The sequence below is a fragment of the Podarcis raffonei genome, chromosome 1, assembly GCF_027172205.1.
Source record: "Podarcis raffonei isolate rPodRaf1 chromosome 1, rPodRaf1.pri, whole genome shotgun sequence".
NCBI classification, from domain to species: domain Eukaryota; kingdom Metazoa; phylum Chordata; class Lepidosauria; order Squamata; family Lacertidae; genus Podarcis; species Podarcis raffonei.
Window position 1 is genome coordinate 74,998,118 of NC_070602.1, and position 24,003 is coordinate 75,022,120.

Genomic DNA, 24,003 nt, shown 5'->3' on the forward strand with positions numbered 1-24,003 from the left:
CAAACAATAATAATTTCACAGATATGTTCCATCTGATCTGATAATTTTCACATGTAATTTATTTTCTCAATAACTGATGGGAAGGATAAAGCTGATTAGCCATATCTGGTCATTCAATACACATGGCGACAGTTGTGCGGAGTGGGAGAGGACTGCTGTGCAGAACTTCCCCTGTCATTGTGTCCTCAACAGCCCATTCCCTGTTGTCCATGCGGTGGGAATAATGCCTGCAGAGGGAGTGCTCATAGGCTCCCCGCCCCCAATTTTTGGTTCTAGCTCATGGAGGGGGCATATGTGCAATGAGCAAACTTTAAACATGCTCACCAACATGCAGGCAGACAGCAGGAGGGAGGTCCTGACTGAGTTGTGATGGTAGGGCCAGGGCCAGCAGGTATGGCTCTGCTCTCCTGCTCCACACCATTATAATTGCCCAAACAAGGCAACTGGAAGCTGACTTTAAAAAACACACACATGAAAATGTTTTGGATGGAGGTGCCTGTTTAATGTTTGTAAAGGTTAAAATATTATGCACAATTTGGATTATTATCAATTTTTTCTTCTTAAATACATGTACTGCTATAGAGAATGCTAAAAAGCAGATGGAGTCAGGCTGCTTTACACCAGAAGGGGATATGGGCTTATCCATTTAATTTCTATGAGCTTATCTAGGCTTTCCCACAAATAAAATGATACACATTACCTAGACATGTCAAGGTATAATATCCAGTCCTCAGAACTGTTAAACGAATTAGATTCATTAAAAGATGCATCAACAGTGTAAGGAAGCACATTTATGCAACATTTCAATCATGGGGCCGGTAAGGGCTCTTCTGCAACGAGACATCTTGCTCTCAGAGCAAAAACAATACAGAACTTTAGAGTGGCCACAGAGCATAAAGGCACTGACGATTGAAATAAAAACGCAGTTCATTATTTTTTACAACTTTTATTATGTTTACTGCAGGGTGCCATCCAATTGAACTCATTAATTCAGCAATTATATTGGAAAGGGGGAAAAGGCCTTAGGCTTTGAGTTGCATCCAAACTGCCTACTAAGAATGCCTTTACTTCTACCCGGCAGTTCTTAAAGAGAGAGCGAGGCACAGAGAAAGGCAGCACATTCACAAAGGATCTCACACAAAAAGAAGGGGAGAGAGAAGGAAGAGAGAATATGGTGGAAAAGAAAGAAAAGGATCCCATTAAGTCCCTTCCACCACTCTTTACTGCCCTGACTGCTGTTGCATCAGGGTTGCACTACTCAGTTTTCACACTTCAAAATGGCAAGGACCATATCACCATCTCCAGTTAAGAGATCTTCTCGGATCAAAATTTAATCTAGAGCTCATGATTATTTCACTCTGTGCCTTAACCAATATAAGATCATTTCAGCAGCCAAGAAAGCAGCAATCTGGAACGTAGTAGAAAATGCTGTGCAAATTATGGAGGATTATTTTGCACTAAAAGGGAATCTCTGGAGAAATGTTCACAGGCAAAGTACCCCAAAAAGACATTTAGTCATATGTAATTCTTCAATGACATTTTTGTTAAAATTACTTTGGGTCTCATGCAATTGAGAAAACACATTATTTCTGAATGGCTACTGCATTTCCTGTGTAGCCCTTTCTGAACTGTTATAGAAACTACCACCCCTACACCAGCTTTCACCTCCTACTGTATGAGTTACTTCCTACTAGGCTCCAAAGAAAGTCAGAAAGGTCAGCAGTTCACTGTGACTTTGAACAATATATGAAGTCGAGAAACTGCTTAGGTTTTCAAGGCTGTTTGCTCTATTGACCCCAAAGAGAGAGACAGGGTCCAGTGTAAGTAAGATTGCTTGAAAAAGCTATTCACTAAAGCCCATGGAAAGGAGTATGTTAAAAAGCTATTCACTAAAGCCCATGGAAAGGAGTATGTTAAATACATGAAGAATTGGATGTTGGTTTTCCTTTTTAAGACTTTTCCTATGAAGTGAGGGTGGAGAGGAATGCATTGAAGGACTGAAAAAAATTATGCACTGGGTTTTCTTTTCTTAAAAATCCTTATCAGACAAGCAACCCATTTGTTTTCTTGAGCACCTGCAGTTTCCTAAATCAGGAGTAGCTAACCATTATCAGGCTGTGGGCTGCACTGACCAATGGTCAAAACCCGGAGGACAACGTGTCCAAGTGTAAAAATGGACAATTGATTTTTTTATAGCATCAAATTCTGGGGAATCTTTGGGTGAGGTCACAAAGGTCTTTTGCCATGAGAGAATCAGAGTGGAAAGAGCAGTCAGCAACTTTAAAAGAATTAATGAGACTTTTCTCTTTTTGAGTGGGGTGGGGTGGGGAGGGGGTGGGAATTGGAAGCCACAACAATATTCAGATCCATAGCATAACAGCAGGAGATTCACAAGAACAGTAATTAAAAACAAAAAACAAAACACTGTTTATTTTATTTTTTAAAATGACAAATTTTGGGTGTCCAAAAACCCCTCTTGAGGAGGTGTATGAGTCCTATGCGCTAGCTACCCTTGTCCTAAATTTATCCCTTAACCTAGCACTACCCTTGAGGGTGTATATTAACTGCCCTGACACCTTGTTTGTGACCTGCTGCAACCAGATTGGTATGAATTCATTTCTTAGGAGTGCTAGATAAAGAACATTCTGTCCCACTCTGATCTATTGTCAAGTACACAGGAAACAAATTGGTGCGGATACTAATAGTACTGTAGTGAGTTACTTACTCTGGGGAAGATTCTGGAGTTAAATTCGACATCTCTTCTGGCGTCGGTACTATATATACATACACAGACAGAGACAAAGCATAAGAGGAGGAGAAAAAGGAAATGCTGATTCCCAATTCAAAGTCAATAAATGTGGAATCAAAGTTCACCCAGAATATATTTCAAACACTTCATTGTTTTAATATCAAATAACTTATTGTTTTAATATCAAATAATTGACCCACACTGCTCCTATATCCACATGTACCTAACTTGAACACTTATATACTGAGATTTCATAGTTTGGCCTGGGCTCTTAAACTTTATCTATTCAACTTAGAATTGATGACTGTTGTGAAAGTAATTTGCAGCATAATTGTATCTGCCAAGATGTCTGGGGCTGATTTTTACTAGTAGCATTGAAATAGTTCTATAACCCACAAAAAACTAAAAACTGGTATGCTGCACACTTAGCCCTACAACACCCTGATTATGTGCAAAGTCCGTAGATGGAATATTATTACCCTTTCCCCTTGAAACAGAGAATAAGAAATCTGCCATATACTACAGCAGACATTTCAGCAAAGATACAAATGAGCTGGAATGCTGAGCTGTGGAAATTTCCTATTTGCATATTTTAACCAATCTTGAATTAGGAAAGAAAAGAGATTTCCAGTAATAGACAGGAATGTATTTGCTCATAAACACATAAAGCAGTAATTGTGCCTTATGTAACCTTTATTAACATGAGTCCTCATGGACTCAAAAAGCCACACTTTGGCTAGGCAAACCATAGTTTAGTGACATGTGTAAACCAGGCCAGTGTGTGCCTCAAGTCAGAAACAACTGAAAATCAGCAGGCTAGAAGCGCAGTGCAAATATCAAAGTCATGAGCAGAAGGCACAGGATGGAGAGATTGGATAGTATAACAACACTTGTAATCTTAGTATAAAAACTGGTACTTTTGCCTTGTTCAGGTAGTCCAGGGATGTCCAACTTCCAAGAGACTGCGATCTACTCACAGTATATAAAAAAAAACTGGCAGTGATCTACCCATTGTCACTGAAGAATGGACCAGAGTTCTTGAGCTTTTTTTTGAGAAGCCAAGGTTGTTGAGCTGAGCTTTTTTAGGAAGCAAAAGTTGTTGAGCTTTTTTGGGGGGCGATCGACCTGGGGGATGGCGATCTACCTGGGACACCCCCGTGATCTACCAGTAGATCGTGATCTACCTGTTGGACATGCCTGAGGTAGTCTACTGGGGGAGAGAGATGTATGAATAAAGACATATTTCCTAATGATCACCCATGTGAGAAGAGGTCTTCTGTAAAAGTTTATATAATAAAATTCCATAGGTGTACTCCCTTAAGTCAACGGTGCTTTGCAGCTTGTGCACCTTGGTAAATAATTAGTGACAACACTATATGATGGGAGTTGTAGCCCTGACAAACCTCTGCAATACACTTAGCTCTTGCTTCTCAGTGGGCTCCATCTTCCATCAAGCATCACAAACAGTATTATGACTTGCAGAAGCCTAACTAGGTTTTCCTGCTGAGAAAATTTAAAATTGGTTTTCCAAGCTCAGGGTCAGGGAAAAAAGGGGGAATGAAGTTCATATGGTAATTGACACACACTGGAAGAATTGCAACGTGTTCATTGTTTGGTTAACAGCAGTGAAACAGCAACTTTCAAATTTCCTTCTATACTCTCTGTCTTTGCTATCTACTAACCAACCACTCTTTACACTGATATGTACTTCTACCTGCCAACCTAACACTGCCGCATTTTGAGGTCAATGTACCTTGCAATTTCCTGCGATGGAAGCGTGGAGATCCCAGGAAGCTGTTCTTGATCGAGTTGAGCCGTGTTCTCCAGGGCATTCCTCCAATGCTGGGGCTGGATGGTGGCGTAGGGTTGGGTGTGCCTGCTGGGCTCTCCTTTGGCGTATGGACAGGTGTCCCCTTGGGGGTAGGGAGGGGACTGCCCCTTGGAGAGGGGTGAGGGGTGACCTGTATGATGGGGATAGATTTGGTGCTTGGGTCAGTACTAGAAGGGAGCAATCTAACAGGAGACATAGGGTTGGTTTGCACGGTAGGAACAGCCAGCTGCGGGCTAAACCCAGGAGCAGGTGGACGGCCCTGAGTGTTCTGTGCAGGAGAATTTGGGGAAGGAGGGACTGTAGCATTGCTAGAGGGCAGGGGATTGGATTTGGTAGACTGGAGTGGTTTTTCAGCCAATCTGCTCTTGGATGGCAAAGTCTGTGTCTTTGGATTGGGTTGAAGTGCTGGCTTTGGCTGGAGAACATGTCCGGGCCTGGAAGCATTCCTACAAGCATCGGAGTCCAGGGAGACTTGGGGGCGGGGGGTGAAAGGGAGGTCAGGAGTCTGAGGGGGGATGAAAAATTTTCTGATAGGCTACAAGATACACACAGAGAAAGTACCCATGCATTTCAAGAAAAGCAAAACGCACACGCACATACGCACAAAGTGGGTGAATAGAGAAATAAAGCCCATTTGAGTTGCGGTTGTGAGCCACATCACAAGGAGATCAGAGTTATGGAGGTGAGGGTGAAGGAGGTGGGGGGTTAGGGAATTGCAAAGAAACAAAAAACAAACACAAACAAAAAACAAAAAGACATGCAGTTAGCTGGGAACACAGCATAGTCAACAACAGCAGCAGTGGCGGTAGTGAAAACAACAGTTTTGTCACAAGCTTCATCATATTAACCAACCATGTGTCAGCAAATAAAAAAAAAACCACAGAGCAAAAACTAACATGAAGGAAAAGAAAGTAAGAAACTAAAAGGGTGGGCGAGGGAGGGGAAGCAGCAAGAGAGAGCGAGAGAGAGCGAGAGAGAAAAGGCCGTACCCCTGAGCTGTTCTGACTGTCTCACAGATAGATAGAGAGAGAAGAACAGGGCTGAAGGGAGGTGGGGAAGGGGAAGGAAGCATCATTCAAGCCACAGGGGAACCTGACATGTAAGCATGTAAGGCTGAGTGTGCCCTCTCTCCCAGCTCAAAACGTCTACCACAATCAAAAACAGCAAGGAAATGCAGATCAAAATAACATGTGTGCAGCAGATAATGATAGAAGCACACATATTACTACACACATCGACTCTCCTCAGTCAAAGCACCACAAGTTTCACTAACATGGAGAGAGGGTGTGAGTGAGGCTGAGGAGGGGGAAAGCCTCCATCATTTCATCACCATTCCTTTCCTGGCCTTCCACCCAGAGGGATCCAGTTTTGTCTGGCAGGCTTTACTATATGAAATATTAACAGCTCATGGAACCATGGGCCAGTTTGGGCTTCAAATTTTAAGAGATCGTGGAACTACGGCCACTTTAGGGTTTAAGTAAAGGGTCACCGAAGAAGGTTTGCTTTCTAAGTGCCTCTATTACATCTAAGTCCTCCTGTCATCAGACAGTCTTATACTTTTAAAAAACAATTCTGTAACTGATCATTGTGTTTTATGCAGTAAAAAACCCCAAAACACACAATTCATAATCAGCCATAAATGAAGTCAGAAAAGGGAATTATGTTGTTTTGTAAAACAACAACAAAACTTAACTAGCAAGTATTAGATTCAAGAACAGTCCAAGAAAAACTTTAAAATAGAAATTCAATACACTCACAGGGAACAAAATGCAAAAAAGAATACTGTTAGAATAAAAGTATTTTTTTTTAAATGCAGAACATATTCCTTTCATAGAGCATAGATTAGGAAAAAAGTAACAATGAAATTGTATTTACTGTTCATTTGTGAATGAGTGCAAGCCCATTAGAAGAACCACAAATGTGTAACAATGTATTGCCCTGCAGTTTGGGCAATTAACTTATATAAGAAGTGAAAATTGCATAAAACTGTGATAATTGCATATAACTGTATGTAAGAACAGAAGCTGAATTGACTAAGAACAGAAGAAGTGTAAATGAACTGGTTCCCTGCCTGCATCATGTGTGTGTGTGTGTGTGTGTGTGTGTGTGCAGGTGTGCATAACTCTTTGTGTAACAGAGGGTGGGGGAATGTGTGTATGCCTGTAGGTGTAGTGAGGATAGATGCTGTTTGTGTGTGCTTTGTATGGTGGTGAGTGTGCATGTGTGGAATGTATGTCTGTGGTGTGTGCATGTAGAAATATGCATTGGCCACACCCATTATTGGCATGCATCCCTTCGAGAAGTACCTGACTTTCAGCACTACCCTTGAGCCAACATTATTTTAGTCACCCGTGAGTTAAAACATATATTTAGACAAGCTACTGCCTGTTTTTTAAAAAAGAACTAATCAAGCTTTGGCTTGCCAAAGGACTAACAAAAAAGGGCCTGTTCAAGCAGACTCTCTAAGACTGCACAATTTCTTACTTCTTCGGAATGATTCTCTTTCTGCCCCTCAAATCCAAGCGACTTTCAGCTTCCATACTGGAACATCCTAATCCAACTCTGTATGATTCTTGTTCAGACCAGAGTTCATTGTTTTTCCAGCTTTCTTCAGCTGTGCTATTCAGTCCCAAAGTAGCTCTAGCTGTTATGGTTCAGTGCCTCACCATGGGCTTGAAATAAGCAGCAGATGTTTTCCTCATCGTATGATAAACTCTCTTAACAGGGTTATATATGTTGGCATCATGTTAGGCCACAATGATACCTTAGGTAGCAACGATGCCAGAAGCACAGGCAGCCCTGTAGAAGGACCCTATCCCAACATTCACAAACAGCAAGCTGTGCTTTATAGCTGCCCCACATCCCTAGCTAACAAAACCACCCTTCAAAATGGGGAAAGAGATATTAGATGTCACCGAGCTCACATGAGAGAGTAGTTATAAACCATGACTCCAAATAATCGCACTTACCCTTGGACTGCTGAGTGGGCTGGTCGACAGGCCGGAGGAAGCTCCACTGATTGAGCGAGACCTGAGTAAACACAACAGGAAGACAAGGCCCTGAGAAACCCCTGTCAAAAGACACACCACCCTGCTGTGCCAGCCACCACCATACTAAACCTCTGCATTAAGTTGTGGCTCACATTTCTAACAAGAAACTGCATATATAGCCAACATTTGTTTTCAAAGGGCAGATGTACATGAAGACGCCCATCCCTTTGTTCATGTTTTATAATATTTTTTTTCTGTGTGCATCTGGAAATACCTCCCTTATAAGATCCCCATCCTATCCCCCATGATCTCACCCTGAAGGAGCTTTGATCTCTCTTGTAAAGATCAGGAAAAAGAGAAATGTCTGGCAAGGAAAGAAATAGACTGCACTGCTGCAGCTGTTTTTACCATGGCAGACCAACAAGTATATAAATCACCTATTCTCCTGTTGGTTGAGAACACCATCATTTTGAAATCAGATGGATCTTTCTTAACCTTCCATGTAGGAAATTTTTTTCCCCACTGACTAGCAAGGTATTTCATATGAAATCATTGGCCCATATGTTTACAGGCACAATACTACTTCCAAAGGCCTCAGCCCCTTGTTATCACCATTCATCAAAATGATTATGCATAGATAAGTGGCTCAGAAACAGCATGGATTCAAACGGCCGAATACAGAAGCAAAGGAGCTCCTTGTCAATCCCAGTTATCAATGCTAACACACATTACCAAAGATATTTTCACGTCTCCTGTTACGTCTAAAGTCTGACAGAAACCTACATTGGCTATAAATAATGCACATTCAAATTTTCCTCCTCTTTCATTTCCACATCAGCACCATTGATCCATAGTACAAATCAAAAGCATGTTCAACAGCCCCATATGTGAAAAATGTTAAAGAAATTGCCAGCTTATGTTGGCATTTCTTGAAATCTTTGCCTTGACCTTCCTCATCTCTGCTGGAACCATGGTCTTTAAAAAGGAAGATACAACAATGGAAGCAAACCCAGTCAACAAAATAATATGCAATATATCACTTAGTCCTAATCTGTATTGCAAACTTATGGTGGGGGGACTGCTTTCAGTAAAACAAATTAATGAATGTATAGATTTCTCAAAGAGATCTATGACATGCAAGTTATAAGGTAAGAGATATATAATGGATGTATATAATGTACATCTGTACATCAACAGGAAAACCTGGCTCGGAAAGAGCTTTTAAGCTCTCCACCCTGTGTGTGCTTAATGTGTATGATTTAAGCTGCTGTCTGGCAAGCACATAAGGCTGAAATTGTGCAAGTTAAATGTGTGCAAGTTGCCCATACATACATATATAACTAGCATCAGATAGCAGGTCTACCATTTCTCATAAGGCATGGACACTGGGTCTACCAAGCTGAGCAGTCCTAGCCTCTACCCCACTATTGCATCTCAATGGGCTGATTTGCTAGCCATCAAAAGGTACACCTGGTGTCCGGATGACATCTTCTCACCCTTCACTGAAACCCTGTTCTTTCCCTGGCCTTTAATTAACTGCTGAAACTCTCCATTCTTGCCTTTTGTTGCTAGAATCAATTTCACAGCTCCCTGGCATCTCCCTAAAAAAAGATAACATGCCAGGAGACTAGTTAACTGCACTGAACAGTTGTTATTTGTCACCCCAACGCCCCCTTTCCCCCTGTTGTTGTATTGTTATAACAACACTGAGCTAAGCCATGTCCTCTCAGCCAGGCCCTCCCCCCACCTGCAATACAGGTTTAATATGGATGGACTTTATCCGTACTGGCAGGGTTATTAAAAAATGTGTACAGCCCTGGGTATGTGTGGGTTACATTTTAGGGTATGAAATAAGTCCTTAGTTAGAAAGATGCTACCTTTTGGCGGGGTAGACACACTACTGTCCAGATAAAAGTGAATCAGGAAGTTGCTCCTACAACCAGTGGGTGTATCATTCTAGCCTTCCTTTTGTCTAATTGGCTAGCTCTGCTGTCCTAAATGAACCATGGCTTCATTTGTTAACGAACAACCCTATAAAGCAGAAGCTGGCTTGCTTTGTAAATGGGCAGAATTGGTGCCGACACATTTTGCTTCCTGTCTCAGGTTCTACAACAGTTAAGAGAAGGATTTGGTTTTTTAAAAACAAACAAATCCGAAAGCTGATAATCTGGGAGATATGGTTCAGCCCTCTGACACCTATGACGGGAGGCAGCAAATGTCAGCCCACTAGCTGTCTTTTCCTCATTGCCATGGCAGCAGGGATGCCTTCCTGAAATATCATGAGAACAAGCTTAGGGGGCACTTTTAAAAGACTGGGGAGTGGCTGGCCAAGGATGATCCTCCCTTGGGTTCCAGAGGGAGTGCTGTAGATGTCCCCTCTCTTTGAAACCCCTCTTCTCAAGGCTGCTTATTTGTTGGAAGACCCTGAGGCCTGCATGCCTCACTCCACCAATGTGGGAGATAGTGGGGATCAGCATGAGAAAGAATGAAACAAAGGCACATAGGGCAGAGAGGGATAGAGATAATAGTGAGGGGAGAGTTATATGCTATTTATCAGCCAGGAAATTGGCTGTAGGCCTTTAGTGAATAAACTACAGTTTTATTAATCTAGTTTTAAAGCTTGCAGCTATAAAGAAAATGTTACACTTAAATACGTCAAAGCTTGTTTATAAAGAATAACCTCCAAACTGAACCTAGAAGCATCCTTGTAGCTCAATGCCTTAAAGGAAATGAAAATAAGAAGTGGGGTTTTGTAGGTCTTACACTCCTGTCAGTATCACCTTTGCAGGTTAAGAAAACAGAGCACCCTAGCCACATTATTTAAAATTTCTGAAGGAAGGTTCTTTGGTGCTGTTCTTCACCCGTCAGCTATCAGCAAAGAAACCAGGGGTCAGCTCCTTCTCATGAAACTGGCCCAGAGCACTGAGAATTCAGACTCAAGCAAAGACAGAGATCGTGCACCGGGTAGCAATATGGATTCTCCTTTTGGGGAAGCTCCATAGACATTATCACCAGCATGAGTAACCCAAGTAGTCACACTGGGAGGACAAAAATAAGGAATTGTGACACCTTACTTTGCTGAAAGGGCTTTTTTATCTATGGATTTGAAAGACAATTAATTAACAGGAAACATCCATTTGCATATAATCTTCACAGAATCACTGGAGGAATTAAGGTGAGTCTTGTCTCTCATTATTCTGGTCGGGTAAATTTCTTACAATTGGTCATACATTGAGCAGGTATCTTCTTTTGAGGGTTGAACATATTTTAGACACTCCTCTCCACCCCTAATGAGTGACACAGTGTGTTGTGAACATTTTATTACCATGAGTTTGTAAGAGCAGTATGGCTGAGAAATGCTAGAAGGTCATCATGGCAATGATGAGGCAATCCTGGCTCCATCTGTAAGCCAAAGAAGGAGCAGCTGCAAGGAGTTTGTCCTTACCCCTCCCATGCCCCCCTCCCATGAATGAACAACCTGCTCTAACTGCCAGGAACTCAGGGCTGCAGAATTGAAAAGAGCCACTCTCTGCCCTCTTCCACTAGTCAAGGCAATCCTTGCCTCCCAGGAAGACTGTACAGGCAGGGAAGAGATCAGCCTGACCCCATACATTGGCCAATGAAAGAGCAGCTGCTCCAAAGTTTGCTTTCCTCTTTCCTTCCCATCTTTTTTCTTTTATATTATGTCTATATGATTGAAACCTGTGGACCGGGACTACATGATCTTTTATTAAATTTCAGGCCCTAAACAACAACAACAACAGCAACAACAACAACTCTGAATATGTGTCTGTTAGAAATTATACCGGAATATCTGAAACATGTTTGATCCATATCCTGCTTTACAGCAAAACTATTTTAGAAACTGGAAACATTTTTCACACCTGTAAAGGGAAGGGCCGTAGAAAGACCATGAATCATGGAATGTAAACAGACATGTGACACGCAACAGTTCCACACGTCTGCTCCTTAAGGTGGAATGGAAATGTCAACACCTCTTCATCAGCCTGCCACATTCCTGTGTCTCACAGTTCCCCTTATGATGAACTATAGGCAGTTTAATTTGTTAACTGGGCAACCAAACCTCTTCTGATGTGATTGATTTTTTAAAAATGCTTTAAATGATCTAACTGCCCTGAAGTGATCATTTCTCTCAGGATTCAAAACAAACAAACAAAAACCTGTCAGTTCCTCCCCCCCCCCACAGCAAAAATTTAACAAAAAAAGCAAACTGGGCAAATATGACCTTCAGGGTTTATTCTGCTTAAGAAAGTGGATGGTTGGGGTCTTTCTGCTTCTATAATCTGCTGTTCCCCAGGAAAGCAACACAACATGTCAGAAGCATGAGTACCAATTCAACGGTAATAATAATAAAAAAGGACGGATATGAGAGAGAGAGAGGTGTGTCTGGTGCCTTTTGCCCCCAGACAGAGCTCTTGTGCCTTTGACACAGCTTAATAAATAGAAATTCAACAGGAAAAGCATTGCCTATTTTGTATCTCCATGCCAGAAAAAAATAGCACCTGACAAATTTATGCTACCTTTTCTAGTTCTTGCATTTGTTAGAGGCAGAAAGGCCATGCCACAGCATATTGCAGAAATTCTACTCAGGAATATGAGTGGGTTATGCTTGTGGATGTAGCATGAGGATAGGGTTTGAGAATTCTACAGTCAGGAGGTTCCATTCAGACTGGGGGCCCTTTCATGTACATTTTTAACAGCGCCTCTGGGCTCTTTTAAAATTCTGAAAGTTGCCTGCTCAGTTTCATCATAGGGGATCAGTAGTCATGTTCCAAGTTGTGGAAAAATGTAAAATGCTAGTAGTTTTCAGCAGGAGGACAGAAGGGTATCAACATTCATGCCTTCTAGTGTTTGTTTAAGTAGAGGCTGGTGAGAGGGTGACTCAGATAAGAGAATGGGACTCTATATATTTCACTACAGGATCCTCTTTATGGATGTTGCACGTTCTAAAATTTTGCATGTGCACACGCATACATACACACATACAATATTCATGCCAGTGGGGTTTTGTGTCATTTGGTACGGCACTCCTTTTCTTCAGAAGGTGCTTAGATATTGGAAGCAGAGTCAGGATGATTAGACAATAGTGGAAGCAATGCATCCACAGAGACATATTGGTTTTGCTGTCACTGTGACTAACTAGGTGACAGAAAATTCACCACCATGGAAACCTGAAGCCAACTGAGCCGACCAAACACCTGCTCTGAAACTGCAGCAGCTCCTTCTGACTATCAAGTTCCACATTTCACCTGTATCAGCCATCATTTAAGCACATCCCACACCATGAAGACAATAAGGAGCTGCATACGAACTGGGACCAGTTTGTTGATTAAATAATTTTATCCCTCCCTTCCTCCCAATACGGTGAACAGGGCAGCTTACAACAACCATGTTCTGAGGCTGCAGTACCTTTTACCCAACCACAAAGGGTAGCTGCACTTGGAAAAAAACAACCCAGTGTGTAAGGTCAATACAGCCTAATGGAGATGAGAAGGAACTGTTGCTATTGTGGTTGGCCTGATACAGACTTTTCTGCCCAGTTGCTTGTTATGTAAGTGTGAGCACTGGAGACAGCAGCAAGAGATGGAGGCAGTTGGCTCCACTCCCTGCTGGCTCCCCTTGAGTCTTTGTTGACAGAGCACAGAAAGCAGGATGACACCAGCACCATGACCATGGCTATAAAGGTCTTGCTTTGCAGTTCAACTGCCAGGGGGCTTTTCTTTATTAGACATTATGCACAAAGCCATCAAAAGTCATATAAAAATGAATTCATACCACAGGGAGGCTCCCCCATAGAACCTTGTGGCTTGACAACAGGTTTCGGGGGGACCTGTGGTCCTCCAGATGCTACTGGGTTACAAATACCATCAGTCACACACACACCCATACACACACACACACACCCCATCCTACACGGCATACATTACATTTTAGGCTATGCCCTCAGTGTAAGGATGAGGTAGTTTTGTTAGTGGACCAAGCGAGACATTTAAAAATAAAATAAAATGTAAAAGCAGCTGGGGGGGGAGGGGGCTGAGGATAACTCTTCCCTCCTGCACTATTATCCTGGTCTACGTTGCCCCCTCCAAAGATGCTATATGTTCTTTGAGGGGGAAATATAGGTTCCAATATAGTATTTGTAAGTGTGTCCCCCCGAGACAAATAGCAGCTGGAAGGATTTTAGCTGGGAAGATGATAGGAGGGGAAAATGTTAACTGCTCTTCCCTACCACAGTTACCTTGATTCAGTTCAGCTCCCTTCCCCAAGCTGGTTTTAATATTTACCTTTTCAAAAACAAATGTAAAAGAAAAAAAATTATAGGAGATCTGATCACAGTAAGATGTCATACTGAGATTTGCCCTCACTATGTACTAGGACTCTAAGATGCATGTGAAGTCAGGGCAAGCGTTTTCTCCCCCTCACTAACAAACGCACACACAAACATTGTTGTATATAATATTTTTTTCCTCCTGTAAGTTTCCCCCCCTGTAACACAGTTTCATGATAAATAATATTTATACTGTGATCATTAAAAGAAACTTCTCTACCCAGAAGAAAACAACAGGTCCCACAACAGGTATAATCCAAAACTGGAGCTTACCCCAATGCGTCAGCACTTGTCATCCTTGGCAGTGGGGAATAAATAGAGGAGAAGGAGAGAGAAAGAAAGGGACGTGGAAGCAGGTGGAGAAAAGAGTACGAAAAGCAGAGTGAAATACTGTTCGGAGAACTACATGGTCATAATTATTGCCACAGGCATCTGCTGCTGATGGAAGCACCAGTGGGGAATTACGCATGGGAAGGGGGAGGTTTTCATTTCCTAAACAAATATTTCCATATAGCTCATAATCATAGAAGAAGTTTGCATCTGGGATTATGGGGGCAGACACATCAAGTGTAAACGTGAAAAATAAAACATTGCTTGCCCACCCTCATTAAGCCAGTCTGTGGAGTTAGCAGTCCAGATCTGATTTTCGGTTGTTTCTATTTATGGCAAATAATCAGATTTTGCACAGTGGGCCGTACTGAAAAGGATGTGGATCTTCCTCCATTTTGCTCATGTAACATTCTCCTGCCCAGTGATGTCCAGCTAGGAATCTCCTTTTCCACTGTGTATATCTATACTTTATATGTAGTGTTAAATGCACTGATAATTAAGACCAATATTTCTGAGCGGGTATGAGGCCTGGGTGAACAAAGCCACAGGTGAAGGATGTAACTCACTGGGAGTTTCTACTGTTCTGCTGAAATGTATAAAAACATATCTGCATTGCCTTTCATGGCTGCTATTCATCTGAGTGAGACTCATGTAGAAATCCTGAGTAGGTTGTGTCCAAAGTTGCAACTCTACTTTAATTCTGGCTGAAAGGACCTTCAACTTTTCCCAAAATAGATAAAAATCTATCTATTTTTATTAAATTAAAATTAAAACCAGGGGTTCTATGTCTAAAAACAGTGGAAAATAAATGCACAATATAAAATAGATGCAGCCTTAAGCACAAGCTGTTAAAGAGATGTTAACTGTTTCTCTGCCCTACTACAAATTATAACACTGCTAAGTTACATTTCTACCCTGGTTTTCATTTTAATGTTGCTCAAGTCACATCACACTTGTGATGGGCAAGCAGAAATCTGTAGATGTATTGTGGAATAAACTTGCATGATTATTATTCATTTCCCCCCCATATCCCAATTTTGTCTCCCTCTTCCCAACTTCTGTAGGGATCATTTTAAAAAGCTTTCATTTAAGTCTTAATCTTAATCTTAAACTTTTAAACCAGGTACTGTGCATCGTTGGTTGGTTACTTGCCCCACCAACCAAGTCATCTAACTTTCTCTAGGAGGCTGTCATAGAAACAAAAGAGCCTGTTGGTTAAGCCAATCTCAAACAACATGCCAATTTCCTATGGGAAACTTTAAAGGACTTGAGTGCAAAACACTAGATACACCAAAGAATGGCCTTTCCTCATGTTTCTGAAGTACTGTATATTTCACAAGTTTGCTCAGCATTGAGACTGTGCAACATGGAAGCTGTAAAGAAATACTATGTCTTAGGCAACAATTAAGTAATGTCCCTTCCAACTCCACAGTTCTACCTAATTGTATGATAGCATGTTGATTGCCATAGGATATTCAAACTACTTCCTCTTTCTGCTTTAGGAGACTCATCTCCACAGCCGGCCTCTTCTGTTCTGGCAGTGGAAATTTACTGCCCTATCCTAACATGCACTATTGGGCCATAAGCCAGAAATAGCAGCTTAGAAGACACACAGAAGGTGAAATTGCTCTCCCTCAAGCTGATCCCGTCTTCTGCTTCTGAAATAGAGTCTGATAAAGCATCCAGTGAACTGTCTTGTCTTATTTTATGGGATCAGCCTCAGCTTTTTTGAGGCCTGGGGATGTGGACAAGATGCTTGCCTATTTGCTTACTATTTACTCTCTTGACCCTTGCTCATCATGCCTGATCAAAGCTAGTCATGCAGAGTTAACCAGGTGGATCCAGGGATTCGTAAATGTATCACTTTGTGAAACTGCATTTCACTGTGTGACCACTTCTGAAAAACCTGTACTGGGATCCAGAGGTTTATTCCAACTACCACCTGTTTACTAATGCTCCTTTTGGGGGCAGTGTGCTTGAGAAGGTGGTGGTTGCTCACCTACAGGTGCACTCTTGGAGGAAACTTATTATCTGCACCTATTTCAATCTGAATTCAGACCTGGTTTTAAGGCAGAATTGGCCCTGGTCACTCTGATCGATGACTTCCAGCAGAGAAACAGAGGGAGTGCAACCCAGTTTATCTTGTTGGATCTCTCAGTAGCTTTTGATACTGTTGACCACAGTATTCTCCTGGATCATCTCCATGGGCTGGTAGAAGGAAGCACTTTATTATGGTGGACACTACCTGCAGAAATAGTTCCAGTGAGTAGCATTGGAGGACTGTGCCTTGGTTTAATGTTTAATTATGTTTTTGTATGTGCTGGAAGCCACCAAAGTAATCTGATGGATAATAATAATAATAATAATAATAATAATAATAATAATAATAATATAACCCCCCTCTCCAATTCCTATGGGCTGTTCTGGTGGTTCTCCCTCCCCCCAACAATTTGGGGGGGAGTGCAGGGGAAATCACTTCTGCACAAGCAGAAGTCCTTGTGCAGAGCTTCCGCCGACAGAGTTCCTTAGATGAATCCCATCCAATGTCCCCAATACTATTTAACAACTACGGTACATGCAGCCACTGGGAGCAGCCATTAGGAGATTTGAAGCAAATGGTCACCAATATGCAGATGATGCAGAGCTCTGTTTCACTGTAACATCTGGGTCAGGCAAGGATGTGAATTTCCTGAACCAGTGTCTGGCCACAGTAATGGAATAAACTGAGAATGACTCCTGGGAAGACAGAAACCCTATACAGTAGATAGGTCTTTCTCATGGTCAAGAAATTAGACGTCTGCTTGTTCTGGATGTGTTTGCATTTCCTCCACCAGAGTAGGTACATAGTATCCTAGATCAATCTTTGTCAATAGAGACCAAAGTGACTACTGCGGCACATAGTGTTTACTACCAACTTTGGTTGGTGTGACAGATATGCCCATTCCTTGGTGGCGATAGTGGTCCATGGTGTAACATGTTGTTTGGGGTGCTGCTCTTAAACTTGGTTTGGAAGCTGCAGCTTGTGCAGAATATTGTGGCTGGAGTACTGACTGACTAGGTATGTACACCAGTGCTTGAAGATCTGCACCAGGTGGCTATCTACTATCAAGCCAAATTCAAAGTTTTATTATTAACATGTAAAGCCCTAAACAACTTGAAACCAGAATACCTAGATGACCACCTCCCCTGTTATAGGCCAAATCATCCTTTACAATAACCAGGCCCTGTTCACTGTAGGATGGCCAGTGGATCGCCAGCTGGAAACCATTTGGAAACAGGCCTCTTCAGTTATAGCACTAACCCTCTGTCCCCCACAAGAGAGATAGAAGAAGCTCAATCTCAGTTGTCTACTCAGGCGTATTTGGATGCTTGAGAGCGTTATCCTGTTCAGACTTGCTGTTTAAATGATTGTCTTATTAACAATGCATTCATTGCAATTTGTTGTATTTTGATGTCCTAATTTTTGTAAACCACTTAGGGATTTTGCCAAAAATGTAAAATAAATAAAACACTCAACTCTCCTCCATTTCATAAATGATATTGCCATTTGGATAGATGTCCTTTCAATCAGATTTGAGGTGTTACTAGAAGGTCCATCAGACACATATTTCTAACTTATTTACACCCATACACATTATTCTTTGTGTATCCCTTATAGTCCTTGTATACATTCCATCTTTGTGAAGTTCTGGTGAATATTACTGATGTAGAGAAGGAATATATTAAACTTATAAACCCACATTTTCATATATAAAAGGCCACATTTTCTTGCCAGATTTAGCAGGGTAGATATTTTTACAATTGATGTTCCCAAATACATTATCTGGTTATCTGGATGTGCATGTAAATCAATGTGCAAGTGACTGCACATAACACATACACAAATGCTAAGAAAGTAAACAGAATTTGTGTGTGTGTTTTTATATCAATGTGGACACATAAATGCTATTAATATTTAGTTTTCCCAGAAAGGGAAAGGCACTTAGGATTTTAATGATGAGTATGGACATCACATTGACAATGGGGAAAGAAAGTAGGGAAATGAGGTTATTTAAACAAAAATAATAATCCCAGAACACAATAAACCCAGCAGCGCAGACATGTGCATTTCCTACAGTACTGAAGCATGTGAACTACGGAGCTGCAGCAACCCAGATGTAGAAGAAGCACTGAGGGACAGGGCAACAGATGAGAGACACAGAAAGAGAGAAATACTAGAAAGACTAGAAAAGAGAGAGAGAGAGATTGAGAGAGAGAGAGAGAGAATGGAGGGAGAGAGGGAGGGAAAGAAACAGTGGCCTCAGCTACCAAGACAACTGTGTGCATCTAGAGGGGCAGGATCCTTAAAGATGCAGTATTCCTTTTAAAATAAACCAAGAGTGAGAGAAATATTAAGACATTGACCAGGCACCATTTCAAATGTGTGATTTGTTATCCCAACAAGGAAATATTTTGATGGGGTTTTCTTTGTTGCACTTCTTTTCTGCTCCTGCACTTGGACCTATATTTTCTCATCTTCCCATAACCTTTTTCTCAGTGTACATAAAAAAGACCTAACCCATAAAATTTTAGAAATCCCCCTTTCCCCTTTGTGGATCACACATGCCCCCCCCCATTTTCTTCAAACCTTGCGTAGATCAGAAAATTGCCACTTAGGGTCAGAGTTAAGATTGTGCTGTTTGTAACTGATTTCTGCAATGGCTTTCAAATCATAATTATTTCTATAGATGGGAGTACAATGGCCATATATTCGTCTCATACAAAAGGTTATGGAGCATGGTTGATCTTTTCTGTGGATTTGTATTTGCTAAACTATTCTTACAAATGGTTTATCTTTAAATTGTGATGCTGCATGTCCTACTTCAACAAACTTTTCTAAGAAATAGACTTGTGGTGAGTTGTGATCTGTTTATGAATCGAGCCATTCCCAAAAATTGTTCAGCTCATGCATACCCACTGTAAAAGTCCATTTGTATTGACTTCAAGATGTGAAATGGAGCCTACTTTTGTCAGTTCTTCCAGGAAGGACCAGAACTGGAAATGTTACTCCTGTCACTAATAAAATATTGATGCATTTATAGAGGTCTCCACCTCCTAAGCATTCCATGTGCTTCACAAACACTGTCTCAACAATGCTCAACATATAAAATAGGCTAGCATTACATTTCCCCTGTTACAGAACCAGTTCAAAACTAAGAGAGGCTGCTGTAGCAAAGTGAGACTTGTCTGTTTTTCAAAATAAAAGAAAAAACATCAGTGCGGGCACCCATTCTGGGGAAATGGTAAGTTGGCTGAGACTTGTGTAACTACAGGAGAAAAAAGGTTAAGGTGGGTTGAATGATGGTGGGAAGATCTAGTAAAACAGTTTTTTTTTCTTAAGGGAAATGCATCAAAAGCCACTGTAGTGATAAGGAAGGGGGAAATGGCCAAGGCAGCGCTATCGTCCTGATCTACCTGGCAAGAACTTTGACAGGGCTAACAAGATGTGGTTAGGTTTTCAGACCTCCATCCCACAACCGTCACTCCAGGCTGAGATTTGTATCAAGGCTCTGGCTCCTGCAACAGAGCTTGGGGACTCCCTGACGAGCACTGCACAAGACAGCAGCTCATTATTTTTCCCCAGCTTGTGAACTTTTTATGAGTTCCTGGCAGCTTGGCTGCAATGCTCTCTTCCTGCAGGCCCTCATAAAAATGAGTGCCTTGTATGCTGCGCCAGAATCAGACCATCCATCTGCTGACAGGCAGAGTTCCCTCTATCTGCAGCTTCTAAATGAGAAACCTGCAGGTCCTTTAAAAAGTTTATTTAGTGGACTTTCTTGGCCTACAAAAGCAGTTTCTAGGCTTAATTTGAGCCAAGGTTCGCAAAAGCTCAGTCCAAGAGCCAATTTTCAATATTATGAATACCAGCTCAAGTGCAGTGCAGTGGCTAAGTGACTGAGGGCTCATCCACAATTCCACTTGCCCATGCTTAGAAAGCACAGGTCCAAGCAGTTTCCCCCCTGCTCTGCTTCTTTCCCAGGAAAAACCCGCTCTTTAGCTCTAAATCAGAACAAACAACAATAGCTGTTTGCTCTTATTCAGTGCTAAAGAATGGTTTTTCCCAGGGGAAAAGCAGCGGGACAACAGTGGATAAACAAAAGTGTGGATAACACTAGGAAGCAACCAGTTCAAATCTTGCCCCTGCAATGTACTCACTAGTCAGATCAGAGCCAGTGGGTGTGGGGTGGGTAGAGTGTTGGACTAGAACCTGGAAGCCCTGGGTTCAAATTTTCACTAAATTGGGAAGCCAGTCTCTCAGTCTAATTTAACTCATAGGGAATTATGAGGATTAAATAGGGAAGAACCACATATGAGGAAAGGTGGGATATAATTGTATATATAAATAATAACTCTCTTCTGCTCTTAGCTCCCAAATTACAAAAATGGATATAGTGAGTTACCTAATAGGCCAACTGTAATGATCACAAGACAATGTATATGGAGCAGTTTGAATACTCAAGTGTTATTCATAATGCAGTGGCTAGGACTTCTTTCCCACAGTCTGCAGGTTGGGTGTAGACCAATGTGCCTTTGAGTACATGCAGAATATTTTTCTTTGCCCGTGTGTAACTACAGTGAGACTCCACATACTTAAGTATATGTCATGCTTCCTTACAGATTATATGAGTGTAGTCGCAAAAGGTTCCTAGGTGATAAACTAGGGGTACAATCCACTACTAGAAAACTCTCATCTATCTCAGTGGGATTTGGACACTATCTGCTGTCTATGTTCGAAAGGAAAGGACTTAAATGGTTCAAAACCTAGTTAATGTTCTAGAGCAATGAATAATTGTCCAGATGGTTAGAAAAGAGTAGATTCTATTTTTCAAGTGAATGAACTGGGTGCTGCCTTTGTCAATGTTAACAAGACAGGAAATATTACACAGTGTTATTACTTTTATGCCTCATTTTTATCACTGTTAAAGGCTTTAAAAATGAAACAACTCAAAAGTAGCAACAATGCCTTCAACAGCTGCACCAAAACAACACCAACACAGAGTTTTGGCTGGTGCATTTTGTCATGCAGAGATGAGAAAAGCTGCACCTTTGGAAACTCCATCTGCTACACCAGTCTTAGCCAACCTGGTGCCCTCCAGATGTTTTGGATAACAACCCCCTTCAGATGCCAAAGGCAGCACTGCACAATTATTAAGCCCGCTTTCCCATTAACAATCTTGCTCCTATCTCTTATGGCAGAGCGCAGCACCTTTTGGCAACTGAACTGTCATGGCTGAGGAGGGCAAGGAAAGTCAGCCTAATCTTCAAAGTTCAAGATTATTATTAATAATAATAATAGCTAACATATTTTATGTAGTTTGCTTAAGGATCGGGGGCCCTTCTACTGCTGGTTAAATGGTTTACCAATACCAAATTTGGCTTCCCCAGGAGTACCATTGCCTTCCTCCATTTGCCAGCATAGAGGCAAGAAGGGTATATGGAGGAAGAGGTGGCTTCATCCCAGGGACTTTGGGAGATGGAGGAACCCTGGCTTGTCACCACCTGTTCCTTCCTCACTGTAGCTCTCCTGTAAATTAGTTACTGACTCATGGTTACAGAACACACTAGTGCAACCCCAACCCAGTGCCCTCCAGATATTATTGGACTGCAACTCCCATCATCCCTTGTCAGCATGGTCAGTATTCAGGGATAGTCCAGCATCTGGAAGGTGCCAGGCTGGGGAAGGCTGGAATAGTGTGCTGATGTGGAGAAAACTAGCTATTGGTCCACCCAAAACTGGGTCTCTTTCTCTCAAGTGCAAGCAAAATTTTCCCCAGTGAAGAAGGTAAGTACTGCATCTTTAAGGAATAGCAGTGAGGTAAAGGAGAGGAACAGATTGTTGGTGTTTATACCTTTCTTCTTTGTTGAATTTGGGATTGGCGTCACAGATATCCAGGCTTTTACTGAACATTGTTTTACTATGGCAGGAACAAAGTGAGAAAACAGAGTTACTAATGTGGACATTCATATGAGATTTGCCTGACGCAGTCCCTGAGACCCACCCACCCAAAGTTACCCCACCCATTTTGCAGAAATGCTCTGGAACAGGGATCAGAACTGTGTTCCTTTACCAATTGGGTGTCTTGCCCCGGAAAGGTACCAAATTTATGGGTGTACTCAACTTAGATTTGGCTTATACTACACCAATGAAGCAAGTGGGGAGATTTTGATACTGAATTTGATGATGCAAGCTCAAACCACAACTCTCAAGTTGGTCATGGTGGCATGAGGCAAGATTCATTTTATACAAACCATGTCTCTAAAACTTCTTGCATATGCCTTCCCCAAACCCAAGTTAGCCGATGAGGAAATGCTGACCCAAAGTAGAATCATATTCCTCACAGAGATTTGTGAGACATGTCGGAATTCAGCTGAGGCCACCAATATTAAACATGGTCTGAAGAATGCAGATTCAGTTAAGTGGTTCAAAATGGCCTCTGCTATACATACCTTGTTCCCACAAGTCCCCCCTCCCCCTCCCCCCATGGCCTCAGCTGCAAACAAAGGCCTAAACGACAGGTTTGGCCTATGGACAGTTCATCTGGAGTATACCAGACCCAAATGAAAGTTGTCATTCCAGATAATCAGTGTAAAGTACCCACAAGAAAAAGGACACCAGTTTGTTGATGGAACCAACTGTCTCAGCTCCCCTTCCAGTTCTTAATCTGCTCCCTGTACTTCATTCTGTTTGCTTTAAGAGAAACCTAAAAGCCTATGACACCCATTTTTGGAGGGAGAAAAAAAGAACCTGTCGCAGGAAAATGCACCATGAACGTGGCAGCTGCTATGGCATTGATGTATCTTGGGGGAGATGAAAGGCTGAGTTTAAATATGATGAAGAACAATGTACTAAAGTCCCCAGAATACAAAGAATAAAAGGAAATGATGTTTACAGTAACCAAAACAGCAAATGGAGGAAGCAGGATTTTCAGTAGAGAAGTATTGAAAACCAAGTAGGTTTTGGGATATTCAACACTGCATTTTATCTCTTCCCTCAGTAATAGTGAACAGGGAGGGAAGAGGCAAGGAATATATAAAGAGTCAGATACACTGGAAAAAAAATGTAAAGCACTGAAGAAGCTAAGTAACACTTTTTCCTTACAGTACATTAGGGTTGGCAACTAGAAGGATTACAATAGGCCAGTCAAACCAGCACAACAGATACCTGTGCACTTTTGAGTCTCAGGCAGCCAGGAAGACAATGCATGGCAACAAAACATTCCAAGCACAGACAGACAGAAAGCAACTGAAGGTAGAGTTATGCTGGTACATAGCTCCCTCATCCCACCCCTTGGCAGGTTTCGCATGATATTAAATATTCTTCACAAATATGTCAAAGAAAGGATAGAGGTTCTTTCCAAAGACCATTAATATTTGTCCTTTCAGCTGCATTAACTATGAACCCCAACTCTTATTTCCCCCAAAAACCTATGCCAAGATTTTGTGTGGTTTTGTACCACCACCTGCAGTGTATTGACACATCAAAGGCTCCTAGGTAAGGATGCTGAGAATTATCTGCTATAAATCCTGTTAGAACCACAATTTCCAAACTGTCTTAGGAAAGGAAATTAGTGCTGGACCACTTATGTCTATAGTGAACATACACCTTGAGAATGTTGTTCTTAAGGTCAGATGGAACTCTAACAAAAATTACCTTTCAAATGCTACTTGGAGCATAATACTATGCTGAAAGCCTTACAAAGTTTGCCTCTTGGTT

The 24,003-nt window shown here is 41.7% G+C and overlaps 1 protein-coding gene across 16 annotated transcripts in view; it reads right to left on the reverse strand.

The window, feature by feature from the left end:
* The window catches only part of BRSK2 (BR serine/threonine kinase 2), a 389,480-nt gene that overhangs the window by 34,849 nt on the left and 330,628 nt on the right, over positions 1-24,003 (reverse strand). For 7 of the 16 annotated variants that reach the window (XM_053394319.1, XM_053394294.1, XM_053394348.1 and 4 more), the window contains exons 13-17: positions 22,139-22,204; positions 14,193-14,216; positions 7,550-7,610; positions 4,503-5,115; positions 2,726-2,774 (exon numbers count right to left, since the gene is read on the reverse strand). In XM_053394319.1, coding sequence (XP_053250294.1) covers positions 2,726-2,774; positions 4,503-5,115; positions 7,550-7,610; positions 14,193-14,216; positions 22,139-22,204 — 813 coding nt within the window. The remainder of the gene's footprint in view (positions 1-2,725; positions 2,775-4,502; positions 5,116-7,549; positions 7,611-14,192; positions 14,217-22,138; positions 22,205-24,003) is intronic. The other 9 variants (XM_053394385.1, XM_053394430.1, XM_053394409.1 and 6 more) reach the window with 7 other exon arrangements.